Source organism: Balaenoptera physalus (genome assembly GCF_965194825.1).
Source record: "Balaenoptera physalus genome assembly, chromosome: 10".
Taxonomy (NCBI): Eukaryota; Metazoa; Chordata; class Mammalia; order Artiodactyla; family Balaenopteridae; genus Balaenoptera; species Balaenoptera physalus.
In genome coordinates, this window is record NC_138889.1 from 9,866,345 (window position 1) to 9,882,305 (window position 15,961).

The 15,961-nt window shown below is 38.6% G+C and overlaps 2 protein-coding genes across 10 annotated transcripts in view; one reads left to right on the forward strand and one right to left on the reverse strand.

Moving 5' to 3' along the window:
- MSANTD2 (Myb/SANT DNA binding domain containing 2) overlaps nucleotides 1-15,961 on the forward strand; it is a 28,872-nt gene that overhangs the window by 1,954 nt on the left and 10,957 nt on the right. Inside the window, exons 1-2 of one of the 9 annotated variants that reach the window (XM_082410894.1) lie at nucleotides 11,742-11,801; nucleotides 13,011-13,077. The exons of 6 other annotated variants lie outside the window; for them this stretch is intronic. The gene's annotated coding sequence lies outside the window, so the exon portion shown is untranslated. Of the gene's footprint in view, nucleotides 1-11,724; nucleotides 11,802-11,936; nucleotides 13,078-15,961 lie in introns of those variants that run through there. 2 more of the 9 variants (XM_082410896.1, XM_082410895.1) reach the window with 2 other exon arrangements.
- LOC309637009 (endothelial cell-selective adhesion molecule-like) lies at nucleotides 3,910-11,519 on the reverse strand. Its single transcript, XM_082410940.1, has 4 exons — nucleotides 11,466-11,519; nucleotides 6,455-6,656; nucleotides 6,132-6,287; nucleotides 3,910-3,965 (listed from the first exon to the last, which is right to left on the reverse strand). The coding sequence occupies exons 1-4, from the start codon at nucleotides 11,502-11,504 to the stop codon at nucleotides 3,925-3,927; spliced, it is 438 nt and encodes a 145-aa protein (XP_082267066.1). The 5' UTR covers nucleotides 11,505-11,519; the 3' UTR covers nucleotides 3,910-3,924.

Consider the following 15,961-nt stretch of genomic DNA (forward strand, 5'->3'; position numbering starts at 1 on the left):
GCTTCTTTTCTGGCAGGGATGACACTTTTTTGGGAACTCCTTGGGGGGTAGAAACCCAGTAAGAACTGTCATACTCACACTAGAGAAGGAGATTGCTCCAAAGTTCCAGAGATCTTGGCTTAAGTAGTGTTCATCTGAGGACGTTGTTGCTTAGAAAATTTGGTCCAGAAACCAAGATATTTCAAACCTATTAACTATTGTTCAGGGAATTTGACACCCATTTCTCAATTACAAAGTTAAATTGGTTTACCTGATAACATGTACCTCTGGGTTCCGTCTCCCCCCGCCCGCCTTTTTTGAACAAGGATGTCATTAAAGTGATAGTTTATAGGTAGGATTAAAGTAGTAGCTAATAGTAGCCACTGTTCTCTGAATCTCATTTGTTGTTCTGTTCAAGGTTAAATTTGGGGGAGAGTTTTTGCATTGTACTGTTTAGCATCTATCCATGAACTTTTCTTGAGTTAAGTGCACTTTAGGTATTTATAATTGTTTTAGCTTTATTGATTTTTGTCCATAGAAATTTCCCAATCAAAAGGAAAGAGTGTCTTATCCAAAACTCACTGCTTATAAATCTAACTGATTATAAAATTGTTTCTCAAATAACCAGGAAATCTTTAGTTGGGTTGCATCTTTGTCTGGTTATGAGAAACATAACCTAAAGCAAGGAAAGGAGATTGAGTGTCTCTGAAGAATTTTAAAAAGAGGATCGTCTTATCTGTCTGCAAACAGATAAGATCAAATTGACCTCAGCTCTTAGACTATTTTGAGACTATATAGATGATGGTGATGGGTTCTCTGATCCACAGCAGCAGTTGGCAAGGAGGGTAGATAGCTGTTTTTTGTTTTCTTTTTTAAGTGCTCTACTCCTTAAGTCTGATTTCAACCAAGGAACCAGACTTCTTCATTAACAATGTAGGTCTTTCCTGCCGGAATTATAAGCTCCGTAAGGACAAGTTCTGGTCTCTCTTACTCACAACAGTATTTCCAGTGCCTAGCACATAGTAGGCACTGGATACATATTTGTTAAGTTCACCAAATAAACAAAGTCTAGAAGGAGAATTTTGTAAAGTATAGAAATCTAGAGCAGTGTTACTCAAACTTTAACCCCAAAACATAGACTTTGAAACCCAATTTGAAAAAACTGCATTAAAAACTAAGCTCTGTCCCTCTAGGAGGCTTAATATGAATGTAATCTTAAGCATAGAAGGACACGTAGTCACTGAAATCATAGCTTTACACAATTATGATGTGGACGTCCAAGTACTCCAGATTACATTTATGAAAATAAAAACACAACCATAGAAAATTCTCAGAGAATCCCAAACCCCTGAAACAAATCTTTCGATCCTAGTTTCAGAAATGCCAATTTAGAACAAGTAATTCAGAAATCTCTTTCACTTTATCGTGTTAATGAGAACTGCAAAAAGAAATTCAGTAATCCTTTTTGCTTTAGAATTTGCAAAATAGAAACAAAGTAGTGCAGTAAGATATGGACCTGGAAAAACATCTTGTATAGGCTAATGTAGCTCACTTAAGTGTGAACTCATGTCAGAGTCTCCCAGGGAAGGAACACCATGTGCATCAGTTACATTTCTGGTCAAATGTATTTAAATATCTATCAAAATTCAATTATGAAGACCCAGTAAATAATTTCTTCTAAATTTGAAAGGAAGCATGATACATAGTAACTTCAGTTTTTCCCTGAAACTTTCCCTTAATCATAGTTTCAATATATTGATGTAGCGGCCTTCACCTCATCATATGAAGGCAACAGCAAGCTGAGTCCTATCCCAGCCTCTTCGAAGACCACCTTCCTGAGTAACCTTAAAGCACGTCACTTCCCTTCTCTGGACTGCCTCAGTCCTCTTATCTATACAGTGAAAGTATTAAAGTTTTAAATATTGAAATTGAATTAATGACTCTTGGATTTTGCTACCAAAGTACTATTTTTAAATACTCTCGAAGCGAATATGTATATTTCTAAGCACACAGAATTTTAACTTAAAGTCAGATATAGACATTTTTTTTATTGCTGCAAAGACTTTCATTTTGAAGTCTGACATGTCCTGTTATTGGTATTTGTTCAGCCATTTGGATAAAATGGATGTGTTTGAGACTGCCTTGCTACACATGTTATTGTTTGGTTCTGAAGTTTTGTTGCTTTTTGTTTGTTTGCCAGAAGAAAATTAGTCTGCTAGCAATTTCAGCCTAATTTTGGAGTCAGATAAACAAATAGGTGGTTTTCTGTTCTTTTCTGTAGACCTTGTCTTCATATCTCCATTCGCCAAATACTTGAGTGTTTACTGTCTGCTAGGTGTTAGGACGAAGAAAAGAACTGTAATATACAGTCCCAGAGCTTAACAGTGCAGTTGAAGTCTGTAAACACACATCCAAAGTTACAAAGCTGTACAAGACAACACAGGGGATAGTATGCAGTGCAGTACTTGATTGAGTGTCGAGAGACAAAAGCAGACAATAAGTGTGATAACTGCAAAGGAGGGAGAGACCTCAGCACAGTCCATACTGTAGTAGTTGAAAGACCTATCTAGACTTGGAATTCATGAAAGCATTCACTTCTGAGCCAGATGCTGTATTCACACTTCAGTCAGTCAGTCTGATGCACTGCAAAACCCATTCTCAAGTCCCATATTTTTGGGTGTTCTCCAAAAATTTGCCTCTTGAGGGTTGGCTTTATGTCTTTGAAACAGATGTGTACTTTTAGCTCTCCCTCAAGATGAAATGCAAGGTGATTGTATGACCTAAAAAACTTGTCTTTGCTGGATCAATGCTGGTTGCTCATCAGGTAAATTTAAAAGTGGTAGGGAGTCTTCTGCCTAGCAAACAAGATGATTAATCTTTTAGGGACTTTGCTTAGATCTAGTCATCATAATTCATCATAATCTTTGGAACAAATATTGTACTTTAGCAGACAAATCACAGTATAGTATATGTGGTCTTCATTTTAGCTATCAAGACTTGTCATTATTTGTCTGTGAGAACCAATAGGGCAAAGATAACTTGGAGCCCAAAGATACCATTGTCCCTGTTTAAGCATTTTAAGACTCTATGGATCTCTGAGGACTCTCCTCTGGTGTTTGCAGACAAGACTTTCCTTCTGCATTATCGTTGAAAGATTTTCCAGAAATACGGTATACCACTCAAAGAGTTCGTAAGATTTAGTGAGATTTGTCTCCTTCCATTTCTGTTGTTCTAAAGCCGTTGCCACCCGAAAGCTTGTGTGTTCCAGTGTTTTTGTTTGCTTCTGAATCTGACAAAGCCTTGATATGTATCCTAAAAGAATAGACCATCCTAGACTCCTAGCCATACATTTATATTCAGGCTTTCAGTTTTGGAGGTAAGGGATCTAGTAAGCACATGTTAAAACTGTGCATGAACAGGCAGGCATCTGAGTTTATTTCCTGGCGTTTTGGGAAGTCTACTGAAGAGTGGAGTGAAATATTCTGGATCCTTCATTAAGAGGATATATTTTAAAAATTTTTAAAAAAAGAGGATATATAAAAGGAAAAAAAATTAGAAAACCCATAGTACAAAACAGTGTAGTTCAATAAAACTTTCTGTAATGATGGAAATGTTCTGTATCTGCTGCAGTTCGTTGTGATAGCCACCAGCCACATGTGGCTGTTGAGCTTTTGGAATGTGGCTAGTGTGCTTGAGGAACTGAATTTTTAATTATATTTCATTTTAATTAATTAAATTTTAAATTATAAATAACTACATGTGGCTGCTAGTGGCTACCATATTGAACAATGTAGATAAAAAGTTATTATTCAGAATATTAAAGAAGTCTTTATTTTATGAAAGGATTCTCTTGGCTACACACTCAAACCTCCAAAAGGAGCTCCAAGTTTCTTCTTCTTGCCCTCCCTGTCTCTTTCCCCTGAGTAGGAGGAACCTCGATAGAAGTCAAGAGATATGGTCCACCATCATAGGAAGAGGAACTTTTCCTGTAAGGAATAAAGTATTATAACCTCAGTTGGCTGGGGCAAACCATGTCATATTCTTGGTTCTCTAGGGCAGGGCTGTCCAATAGAACCTTCTGTGGTGATTTGAGTGTTCCGTATCTACACTCTCCAGCAGCCACTGTGCAGTAGCCACTGGCCACAGGTGGTGATTGAACACTTGAAATGTGCCTGTGAAACCAAATTTTTAATCTCAATTTTAATTAATTTAAATTTAAATAGCCATATGTGGCTAGCTAGTGGCAATTATATTGGCCAGAACAGCTTTGGAATAATGGTGTTCAAACTTTTTTGCTTATGTACTCCCCAAAGAGTTTTGAAATCCGTGCACTCTCTTGAACATTTTAAAGCTGACATTAAAATTTTTTCATCATATGTTTGAAAGTTTATGGGGAATTAACAGGATATAGGACATATTAAATCTAGTATAAGATGAATAAGATGAGAATTGGCTGTAAAATTTATTGAATAATGTACTCTGAATCTGAAAGATTCACCCCAATTCTTATCGATAGGTTTTATCAAATGTACCTTGAAAATGCTGATGATCAGACAGTATTCCACTTACATTTAAAGTAAACAATATCACTAACCTATATTCCTTTGGCTATTCTGAATTCAGCAGCCAAGCTTCATGCCTAAAAAATACATGCAAGACTGAGAATGACAGGAGTTCCTAAGGTTTAAGGTGCCTTGATCAGTCATTAAAAAAGGCATAAAAAAAAAAAAAGGCATATAGGTACCACAATTAAAGACCACTGCTTTAAAACTTTGAGCATCTTTTCGATATCCTTCTTGGCAGATGTAGAGGGCCTGGGCCCTTGAATTCCACTGCCCATAGGAAACAGGAGAGAGGGGTGGAGCTTAACTCTTGGCTGAAGTCCAAGCACCTGGGGGAGGATTTGGAAATCTTACCCATTCCCTACCATCAGACTCATCTGACAGATTCATCACAGGGTTTCTTTAAATACTAAGGTCTGAAATAAGGACTTCATTTTTTTTTTATTATTCACCAGCAGATACTCGAGTGCCTCCTGTGGGAGGCCCTGGAGATACAGCAGTGTACCATTTACTGCCAAGGCGTCCGCCTTCCAGGGCAGGAGTCAGGCTGCTAAAGCGCCAGTACTGTGACCGCGGCCCGGGTGTTGTGTGGACATTAGGCTCATGGTGCTGCAGGCACACACAGGAAGGGCATGTCAATTTAGGCTTTCAGGAAGTGGATCGCGAAGGTGAGGGGGGACTAAATTGGGCAGAAGGGAGTAGAGATGGATCACTAGTTGGGGTAAAAGCCCAGAGGCAGCATGGCCTAGAATGGTGCAAACTGCAGATACAGTAAAATCTATTTTGTCCAGGAATCCAAAGTTGGAAGCATCCAAATAATGCAGTTCCAAAAATTTTAAGTGATCAGTTATTTAGAAAGTCATGCCTTTCAGTTGAAGAACAGTTTGCCATAGCTCATGAAGGTATTGCTGTAGACACCATGAATGACTGGTGGTGTCATCAAGGACCTTGTCAAAGGGTGGAGCCGATAGTTTTGGGATAACCGTGGACATACCAATTCTAGAAATTTATATGTTTTGATAAATAACTTTTTTATAGTTTGAATTGCAGTTATGCAAATATCCATTATCTGTCTCATTCCTTAATTTATATACTAGAAAGAAAAAGCAAAGCTATGTACCTGTTTGAACATACAACAAGAAGAAATATATTTTACCCTGTGGCCTAGTACTCACACAACATACATATATGTGCATAAATATATACATGTATATGTATAACTGAAACAAATTTCACAAAATAATAATGCTTATATAGCATTTACTACGTGTCATCCACTGTTCTTAGTGCTTTACAAATACTAACTTATTTAACCCACATAATGACACTGTACTTAACTGTGCAGTACACTCTGGTATGTTCCACACTATTTGAACGCAGATCTTCTAGCCCCAGCGCCTCTTGAGTAACGTAAGTCTGCAGCACGTGCCCGCACCTGGCAGGGCCTCTTTCTCCAGCCCCTCCCCACACCCTCCTCCTCCCCCCCGCCAGTGCTTTTCAGCATTGCCTCCCCTGGCACCCCGGCCCCTCTGGTACGTCATCTTTCCTCCACCCCAGCCGCACTCTCAGTGTCTCCGGACGGTCCCTCACCTACAACAGGTGCAAAGAAGACCTGGGAGGATGGGGGCGACCGCACCCACTGGTATTGGGCAGCGGGCTTACTCCTTGGGGACTGGCAGCGCAGGGTCACGTTGGTCCCCACGTGGGGCACGCCCCGGAGGCGGCAGGATGGAGGAGCTGGAGGAACTGGGGGAGGGGAGACAGGTTAAACACTCACATCCGGGGGCCAGCGGCTCCCCCTCCCCCGCTCCCACACACCGACCCCGTCACTCTGTTTGCCCCTCCCCCAACCTTCACACTCAGTCGTTTGGGGGAGAGACCTGCCCGACCTCCCATGGATGCCTCTCACTTACCCAGCACATTGAGTTCTAAAGTCTTGCTGCTGTGACCTCGAACAGTGCCTTGACTGTCTTGCAAGTTCACAGAACAGAGGTAGGGTCCGGAGTCTTTCTCCTGGAGGTCCTGCAGCCGCAGTGACACATTCCGGGAGGGCATGGGGTAGACCAGGGATGCTCCAGGTTTGCTTGATGTGACCCCACTGATGTGCGCCAACACCTGGTGGGCGGGCGTAACACCTCCCCATTATTACTTGTCTGCTCTGTGCCCAGGGCTCAGCTAGTCCCCCTCCCCCAAACTGGGGGTCTTCAAATGCCCCTCACCTGCACCACCCCCTCTAACCTCTACCAGTTCTCCATTCACCCCTGTTTCTCTAGCTACCATCTCACCGCCCTGGGTCCTCTGCACCAGAACAGGTCCTGTTCCCCTGGACGCTGTCTCTTCATCTCCCACTTGGGGTGTTTAGAAAGGTGCCCACAACTCATTAAAATGGATTGCCCAACGTACTAATGGGCCAGAACCTGCAGTTAGATAAAAGAGGAATGGAAGAGAATGAGGTGAGATCAAGTTGAGAGATCATTGTGCTACTTTAGACTTAAGGTATCAAAACTCCAGAAACATCATTAATTTGGAACAGGTCATGTCCCAGATATTCTGGTGAAATATTTTATCCTGTGTAGTTCTAGATTGCTAGAGCCTAGGGTTTGAGGGAAAGGGTGAAAGGAGGTGGGAAGCAGTAAGAAATGAGACGGGAGACATAAACACGAGATCAGATGATGGGCTAAGGAGTTTGGACTTTATCCTAAATTATCAAAGAATTTTCAGCTGGGGAGCGACATGGTTCATCTTAGGTTCTAGAACTGGCTGTAAGGCGGGAAATGAATTGGAAAGGGTGAGAGTGGAAGCACAGAGACCATTTAGAGGCTGCTTGCAGTGAGCTAGGCAGGAGGTGAAATAAAGCAGTGACGGTGAAAATGGAGAGGAGAGAACAGATTTCAGATATACCAAAATCAGTGGAGCTGTTTCGGAGAATCTGAAGATTCTAATTTATCGGATTTATTAGATCTTAACCTGGCACACAACTCACTCTGTGCTTCTCTACCAACTTACCCACAGGATTCTTAGTTGAAGTCCTCAGAGATCATCACAGTACCTCATAGCCTAAGTTTTAAGAGTTGGTTCTTTTTTTTTTTTCAGCCTTGCCACATGGCATGCGGGATCTTAGTTCCCCGACCAGGGATCAAACCTGTGCCCCCTGCAGTGGAAGCGCGGAGTCCTAACCACTGGACCGCCAGGGAATTCCCTAGAGTTGGTTCTAGAACCCAATGAGATCCAACTAAAACACTGTTTTAGGGCAGTCCTGTCTGTGTTACATCCAGGCTATATACAGCCTCTCTTGATTCAGATCTAAAATTTCAAATGTTAATTGTCATGCAGGCACTCTGAAGTCTGCTCATATCACTAGGATGAGGTAGAATAGCAGTCCCCCGTCCCCTACCCTTTGGATGGTTGTATCTGTGTAATGTTCACAAAACGTTAAAAAAAAAAAAAAAATGGGAGAAAAAACTTATTGAGTTTCAAAAACAAAGACCAGTACCATAAAAAGCTCTAGATTTTAGACAATTGTTAGGATTGCCCATTGATTATTAGGTAGTCTTTAATTTTATTTCTGTTGTGGGGATTATGCAATGTGTTCTTCTGCCTGCTGTTTACCATTGCAATAACTCCCTTCAGTGTTCAAAATGAATGCTTAATGACTCTGTACCTCGTGTGCTGCATATGTTACAAATTATCTGGGGTTTGTAATCTATGTGGCGTCTCCCCCCTATTGTTCTGAATAATTGAAAAATGTCTTCATATTGGAATAAGGCATGTATTTAAATCTGTATAATTCTTACCTATTCGTAGTTGAGAGAGTCCTTGAGAGCCAATGGAAATACTTTTTTTTCTTGGCACCAATCAAGTGAGTGTTACCTTGTCACTTAGTGGGTGGGATGTGGTGTTATTTCTTAGTAAAATACAGACCTGTGTTTATTCTCAGACATCTTAGGAATAACAGCCATCATCTTATTTTTATATACGTGTTCTTGGCTGTATTCATAAATTACATTTTTTGAGCTACCAAATAATACTTCATTCAGTATAAAGTCATACGATAGAATGGAAGTTATTTACCTAGATATGTTTTCTAGTTGCATTTTCTCAGCCTGTGTAAGATGACTTTGTTGTAATAGCCTGAATTTTTGAAACTCACAATGTTGTTTCTCTACTATCTACCTTCAGATTACTTCATTTATCCAAAAAGTCAATTATGTTTGTACTTGATATTAATAAAACCAGAATAAAGTTCATATCTACCAAAACCTGCTTTTATCATTATTATTTAAAATTTACAAATACTTTTCTCTAAATGGATAGAGCTGGTTTATGATTTAGAAAGAAGAGTGTGGTAGGTCAAAAAGTACCTTGACCTTATATTTGACCTCTCAACTGCCACATACAGTCTTAAGGAGTTTTCATTTATTCATTCATTTAGCGAAAATCTATTGAGCCACTTCTGGGTGCCAGGTACTGGGAATACTTCAATGAATAAAACTGAAAAAAAACCCACCTGTCTTCAAAGAGCTTATATTCTGGTAGAAAACAGTATATTTTAAATATGTTAATTCAAAACAACACAATTAGAAAACCACTCAAATATGATATTCCTTTATATCAGCCTCATTGACCTTAGAAAGTTTGAGCTCTCTACCTTTCATTATGCATAAGAAATAGAAATTCATTTGCCTTGGCTTTATTAAGAATGATTTACATGATTTCATATTATGCCTTCTTATTGTGATATGTTCAGTTGTCACTTTTACCCCTCCAAGCAGCAAAGTGCCATATTGTTGGTATTCATGCAGTCATTAGATAATAAGCACGTCTGTGCTGGTCCTGAAGGTACAGTTTTCAGCAGAAATAGGTAATGTTCCTTCTCTTTTGTACAAATTAGGAAACATGGTTAATAGTTGGACTTGAGAAATCAGAGTTGTGCCAATTTTAGAACAATATAAAATATTTTTAATATAAATTACGTAAACCACATTACAAAATTAAGAGAAAAAAGCAAGGGAAGAATTTTACCTTCTCCACTGTAGCATAACTACATATCTGTGAAATGTTATTTTTCAAGAAGTGGTGAATCTGATTTTAATTCCAGTAAAATTTCCATGCACCAAAAATGAGAGGTCTACATGCTTTTTGTTTTATTGAACTCCAAGAAAATATATTGGTCATTCATACTTCTTATTTGATTCATGCCTGCCGCCTGCTTCTTGCAAACAGGTTGCCCAGTGAGTGAGGCCAAATCCTCACTCTGGATGGGTAGTTAGGATTCCTTTTTTCTCCCTTGTTTATATATCAGTGTGTTAGTCACCATATTCTTGCTGAGACTATAAACCTTTGAAAATGGTTAAATGATTGGCTTTTAACTATAAAAGAATAAATATGAGTGAAAAGTTGAAGCTGTGATGACAAAGCCAGGTGTTTATGAAACTTGAATAATGTGTGGCAAAAACATGTTTGTATAACAATGTTACTTAACATGTAACAAACCTAAATCTAAGTATAAACTTTTACTTATAGATTTAACATGTTATTAAGCAAAGACAACTTTATAAAATATTTTAAGTACTAATAAAACTAAAATAAAAGAAAAATCAAGTGAGCATTCTTTTAATATTGGATGGTGTAGTTTAGCTGAAACTTACTTGCTTTTCCAAACAAGGTTCTGATAACTGACTGCTACAGTAAGGTTCTTTGGAGTTTGTTATTCTTACCATGTGCTTAGTGATAAAACTTCGCTGCTACTTTTTCTCTACTTGAACTGACCTTTACATAAGGCACCTTGGTCTCCAAATGGTGTGACTATCATTTTTGTAATAATAACAAATAGTTAACATTTACTGAGTACATGCTATTAAGCAAACACTGTTTTAAATGCTGTGCTTGAAGTTTTTCATTTAACACAACAAATCTATGATGGAGGTACTGTTATTAGCTCCACTTTACAGATGGAGAAATTGAGGCAGAGAGAGATTAATTTGTCTAATGTCACAAAGCTTAGCAGGTGGTGAAGCCAGACTAAGGAGTCTGACTCCATGCTCTTAACCACTTGATTATACTGTCACCTTGTGAATTATCAGCCCACCTTTATTAAAATTTGACAGTTGAACTAATATTTTGGCAACAATGAAATCAAAGTCATAAATGCCAAAAATACCAAAATCACATAGCAACACCCAGATGGACATCATTGTGCTCATACATGTTTCTTGTCATAGAAATGAAAACACAAATTTAAAAAATTCTTGCAGATAATTCATGGTGTCCTAAGATTCTAAACACGGTGAGAAACATTGATTTGGAAGTCCCAAGGAAGAATTTAAAACAAGTGTTGAAACATAAGACTTTTATTGTAGAAGGCTCATTCAGTCATTCATTCAAGCCTTTATATACGTGATGGTATTTATTGGACTACCAACTCCTCTTAAAGGAAGTACGTTTGACATTATAGAAGGAGAAACATTTACAAAGTAGAATTACTTTTTGACAGTAAACGTGGGTAAGGATGTGGCTTACCAAAGGAGGCCACGGAGTGTCCATTATTTTATGCCTGCCATTGTTCACCTGATGTGTAAATGATTTGGATACTCTTCTTAGAGATGATGAGGATGAGACAGACTGTCTTGTATAATACAGATATACAAAGAAGGGAATATGCATATGAAGAAAGCTAAAAATAGAATCAGAACATGAGAAATCAGAGTACAGGGAGTATAGCAGTAACCCAGGTAAATATGGTTACTTCAGCTAAATAGTAAAATGAGCTATGAACTTCCCGGCAACCATGGCAAAAAGGTAAATACAGTGACTTTCTGTACTTTTCAATGTCTGCAGGAGAGACGCATACCAGGTCCTAGTTTTGAAAGCTAAGATGAATTTGCATTAAGGACACTCTGATAGTGACCTCGCATAAGCTCATACCTTTCTCTTAGTTCTCTTTTCTGTTAAATAGCGATGCATCACATATCTTCTGTGATATGTAATACACTGCCCGGACCCCTCCTCCAGGAACGAGACACTGGTGCGTCTCCACCAGCTGCCTGGAGCGCTGACTGGTGACGGCTTCTGGTTGGATTTCTCCCAGGAATTTCCCGTTGCCCAAGGTTAGGCTCCCTCTCCAGTGGCGTCCTGGACCCAGTGATTGGTCAGTGCTGAAATACAAAGGTACAGCCTCCTTGCCTCAATTCAGGGCAACTCTGAAGGGCCATCCAGCTTCCATACTTCACTTTAGGATTAACCGAGGCCTCTGCTGCAACTGTGAGTTCCTTCAGCTCCTCTCTCTGCCCCGTCCTGCTCCTCGTTTGCTCACAAGTGCTGTTCTGAAGAGCCCTCCGCTGTAAACCTCCTGCACGGTCTCTTCAGCCTCTGTTTCCTGGGACCCCTCTCTTTTAGCATTACTGTAAAAATTAGAAATAATAAATGTAAACTGCTTACCCCAAATCTCAGCACATGGTAGGCACTGAGAAAATGGTAGTTATGGTTGACTTTCATTGCATGGGACATTGAGCCACCTGTGGAAATGTTTTGATTTTTGTAGAAGGTACAGACATTTTTTCATATGGTGATTGCTTTTAGCAATCCTCATAAAGGTAAGGGTAAAATGTAAAAATGCTACCAAATGAGCTATAAAAAGTGTTATGATTACCTGAATTTCTTTCTAACAACTTCCTAATCTTAAATAAGTTCAGGTTGCCCAAGGACAGGTGCATAAACTTAAAACAGGCTAATTTTCAGATTTTTCACAGAAAGTTTATATGTCAGGATATGAAGATGTATTCTTTTCATGCATTTATGACCTATAGTTTATACCATGTAAATGAGAAAAAAATTTTTAAAAACCCTTTTGAAGTAATTTAATATTTACCAGGTTTTAACAGTCGACTGAATCTTGACTTAATGCTTGTACCCAGATATCTTGATGGAGGATTTCTAATAACCTTACTTTTTAGATGATTTTATCTTAGATGTCCAAATTACTTTTTTTTGCAACCAAATACATAAAACTTACTAATGGGAAAAAAGTCTGTATTGTAAGTTATCTTTGCATCATAGATGATAGTTTTTAGTAACAAAATAGCTACAAAACAGAGAATCACATGGTCACCATATGAAAGGAATCAAGTGACCTGTTTCAGGGGTTAGCCTGCTCTGCATAAACATTGGTCTCATGAGTATAAGAAAAGTACCTTTGTGTTTGGAAAGCCATACAATGTTGTAATGATAAAGGTTTGTGAGGACTTTTGGAATGTGTGTGCATGTGTGCACGTGTAGTGCCTAACCTTTAGACACCGCTGATTACAGAACAGTCAGTGCGTGATGCAGGATGTTTGTATGGCAGGACTTTAAAGATGAATGGCTCTCACTGCTATCCTAGATATATTTTAGGTAATTCTCTTGAGTGTGTTTTCTAGTTCTCACATACTAATAAAAGTTACCATTTTAATATCATCCAAATACTACTTCTAGGTGGTGCCGTGGGATGGGAAGTACTGAGAAAAGATTCAACAGAGATGCTAATGTAGCAACATCAGAGGTAATACAGGAGGTCAGATGAAAATAACCTCTAATCCAAGTCAGTGCTTTACCAAACAACTGATTTCTTTTCCCTTTTAGGTGGGAAGTTCTAGATACATAGTGTTATCTGACTATGTTTGATGACTAACTACCTGCTGCTTATGTCTGAAATAGTTAAGTAGTTTAGTAAACCCTAATTTTTTTACCTGTCTTGTTCTAAATGGAGAAGCCCTTGAAGATGTCTAGAAGGATTCTTGTGTCCCAAAGAAGCCCTTAAACATGACCATACATACTAGGTATAGCTTATCTAGTATTGCTGCCAATATGAGATTTTGTATGAGTATCTGTATGATTTATATACAGAGTAGAGTTAAAAGCTTTATGGCCATATGAGTATAGTTCCTTGAGCCAACGAAAGGTATTTGGTTCTGACAATTAGTATTGTCCTCCTTGAGGGCTTTTTTCTTCATAATCTGAATGGATTAAGACCCTCAGCTCCTAGCATGGAGGAAGCTAGAAAGCTTAGGAGTTGATACTCACTGAGAACAAAACTTCCTGAATGATTTGTTCTGTGCAAGTATTTCTCCCTCATGAAGACATACTGACCAGTTAATAGACATAAAAGTGAGTCGTTGATAGGCAGATTCGGGATGAAGTGCAGCTGATAGAATTCAATCCTGGTCGGTTCCCCACAAAGACTAAGGCTCCAGAGAGGCAGGAGCTCTTGGTTTCTGGTGGTCATTCTTCTGTCTGACCCTGTTAAAATCCAGGAAGCAATTGAATCTTTTTTCCTTTTCTACCTTTGACAGAACTACTGTCAAAGAATATTATATTCTTGAATATTTTATTTATTTAATTTGTAAGGCATAAGAAATACAATTTGGACAGGGTTACAGAGCTCCGTTTGGCAGGTAATCCCGCCCCGCCCCCCCAAAGAAAGTGTAACATGGTAGATATTTAAAAATAGCCTTGCCCTCTGCTGTTAGTCTTCCTTTGTTACAAAGAAGTTAATTTGCTTTGTTAATTATAGCTGTATCTGTTTTATACCGTTTAGGGCTCCTGCTTTTTTCAAAAGGTTTTAGGAGTCCTACCTACCTTGGATTTATTGATTTTTATAAATATAATCCATCGTTGTGGTTAACCAATGAGTTTCCTGATTTTCTTTGCTAAAAAAATTTTGATCTTCTTGGTAGTGATTTACTACTTTAAAATTACCTCAATTCATTTAATAAATATATATTGAACAATCCTTATGTGATAGGCACTATTCTGGGCTCCGGGAAGCAGCGAACTAGGCAGACATAACCCCTACCTCATGGAATTTACAGTCTAGTGGAATAGCTTTCTTAGGATACAGTAACATTTTGTGAGTGGCATTTGGTAATTTTTATATGCCAGATCCCTTTTGAAGGAATACTTAACTTGTCTTGGGACCTTGGCTCCTCATTTGTTAATTAGACCTAGATGATCTCTAAAGTTCTTTTCCATTCAAAACTTCTGTAATGTTTCGGAGGTTGGAACCTGGTTTGGTATCAGAGCATTGGGCAGCTCCACCCACTCTCTGTGAATCAGTATATTACAGAAAGTTTTGCAAAAGAGGCACTTGGCAAGGATGGTGACACAGATAGGTAATGAATAGTATTAAGTGCCGCAGGAAAGTCAAATGAGTTAAGGACAAAGTTTGAGGACCATTGTTCTTAGTAATTAAGAAGGCATTGCTGACCATGACAGTTTCAGTGGAATAATGGATCAGATTTTGATCCCATTGAGTTAAGGATTGAATTAGTGTAGACATTGCCTATTCCTTTGAGTCCCTTTAGTCTTCAGGCAGTGTTAAAATGGGGAAATGTTAAGGCTTAGCCATTATCCACTAAGGAAGGTAGTCAAGACTTACTTTCCTATACTTGTTTCTAGGTGTGTGCATTTCCCTAAGTTGTTACCTTAGGTAATTTATCTAGCATCTCTATTGATAAGTTAATCAGATAGTGAATGATCAAGTACTATGTGATACAACTGGAACAGGTGATCAACATGTTATGAATCATTTATTATTGTTTAATTGCCACTTCAGAAAAAGATTTCTTCCCCAGCAGGTAGAAAAAAAGCGCTATATTTTTGTGAAGAGTAAGTTGATATCCTTGTATGCTTTTACTGATAGAAATTGTTTCTTTCAAGAAATGGGAATTTTGCTAATTTACCTCTTAAAGGAAATATTAATGCTGCTTTATCTAAATGAGCAGGATACTGAGGAAACTGGAGAAGTTATTCTTGAACTGGCCCCAGTCTCCAGACTCTCTTGTAAAACCTATGACACAGACTAAGTCTACCTCATTTTAGGGTTTCTGACTAATATCTATTATATTTTTTTATGGAAGAAACAACCACGTGGCATAGAGCAGAGTTTCTTAACCGAAGGTTCTTGTATGAGCTCTTCAGAGAGTCCATGTTCCCCTTGACATTGTGTGGGACAGTTTTGTATGTGTATTCTTCTGGGGAGGGAATCCAGGACTCAAAAAAGTTAAGAACCTCTTCTCTGGAGTGGAAAAGGAAAAGGAAATCTTAAGAATAAAAAGATTTCTCACTTGCCAAAACTTCTGTAGCGCTAAGAACCGGGGAGTGTGAAACAAGTGCTGTGTTTTTGGTTTTGGTTTTCTTCTGTTGGGGTTTTTGATTGGTTGGTTTTAAAGGATTAGGTGATTGGCAGGTTAGTTTGCCAAATTTTAATGTACAGAAAACCTAAGAAAGTAGGTAGTAAAGCTTCTACTGGCCCCAGATGGATTTTACCTTAAGATGATTTTACCTCATCATTAGTTACAGCTCTGTGCCAAAAATATATATAGTAATTTATACTATGTCCTTAATATCCCTCTTACTGTGCAGAAATGTTTTTACAGTTGTCTGCC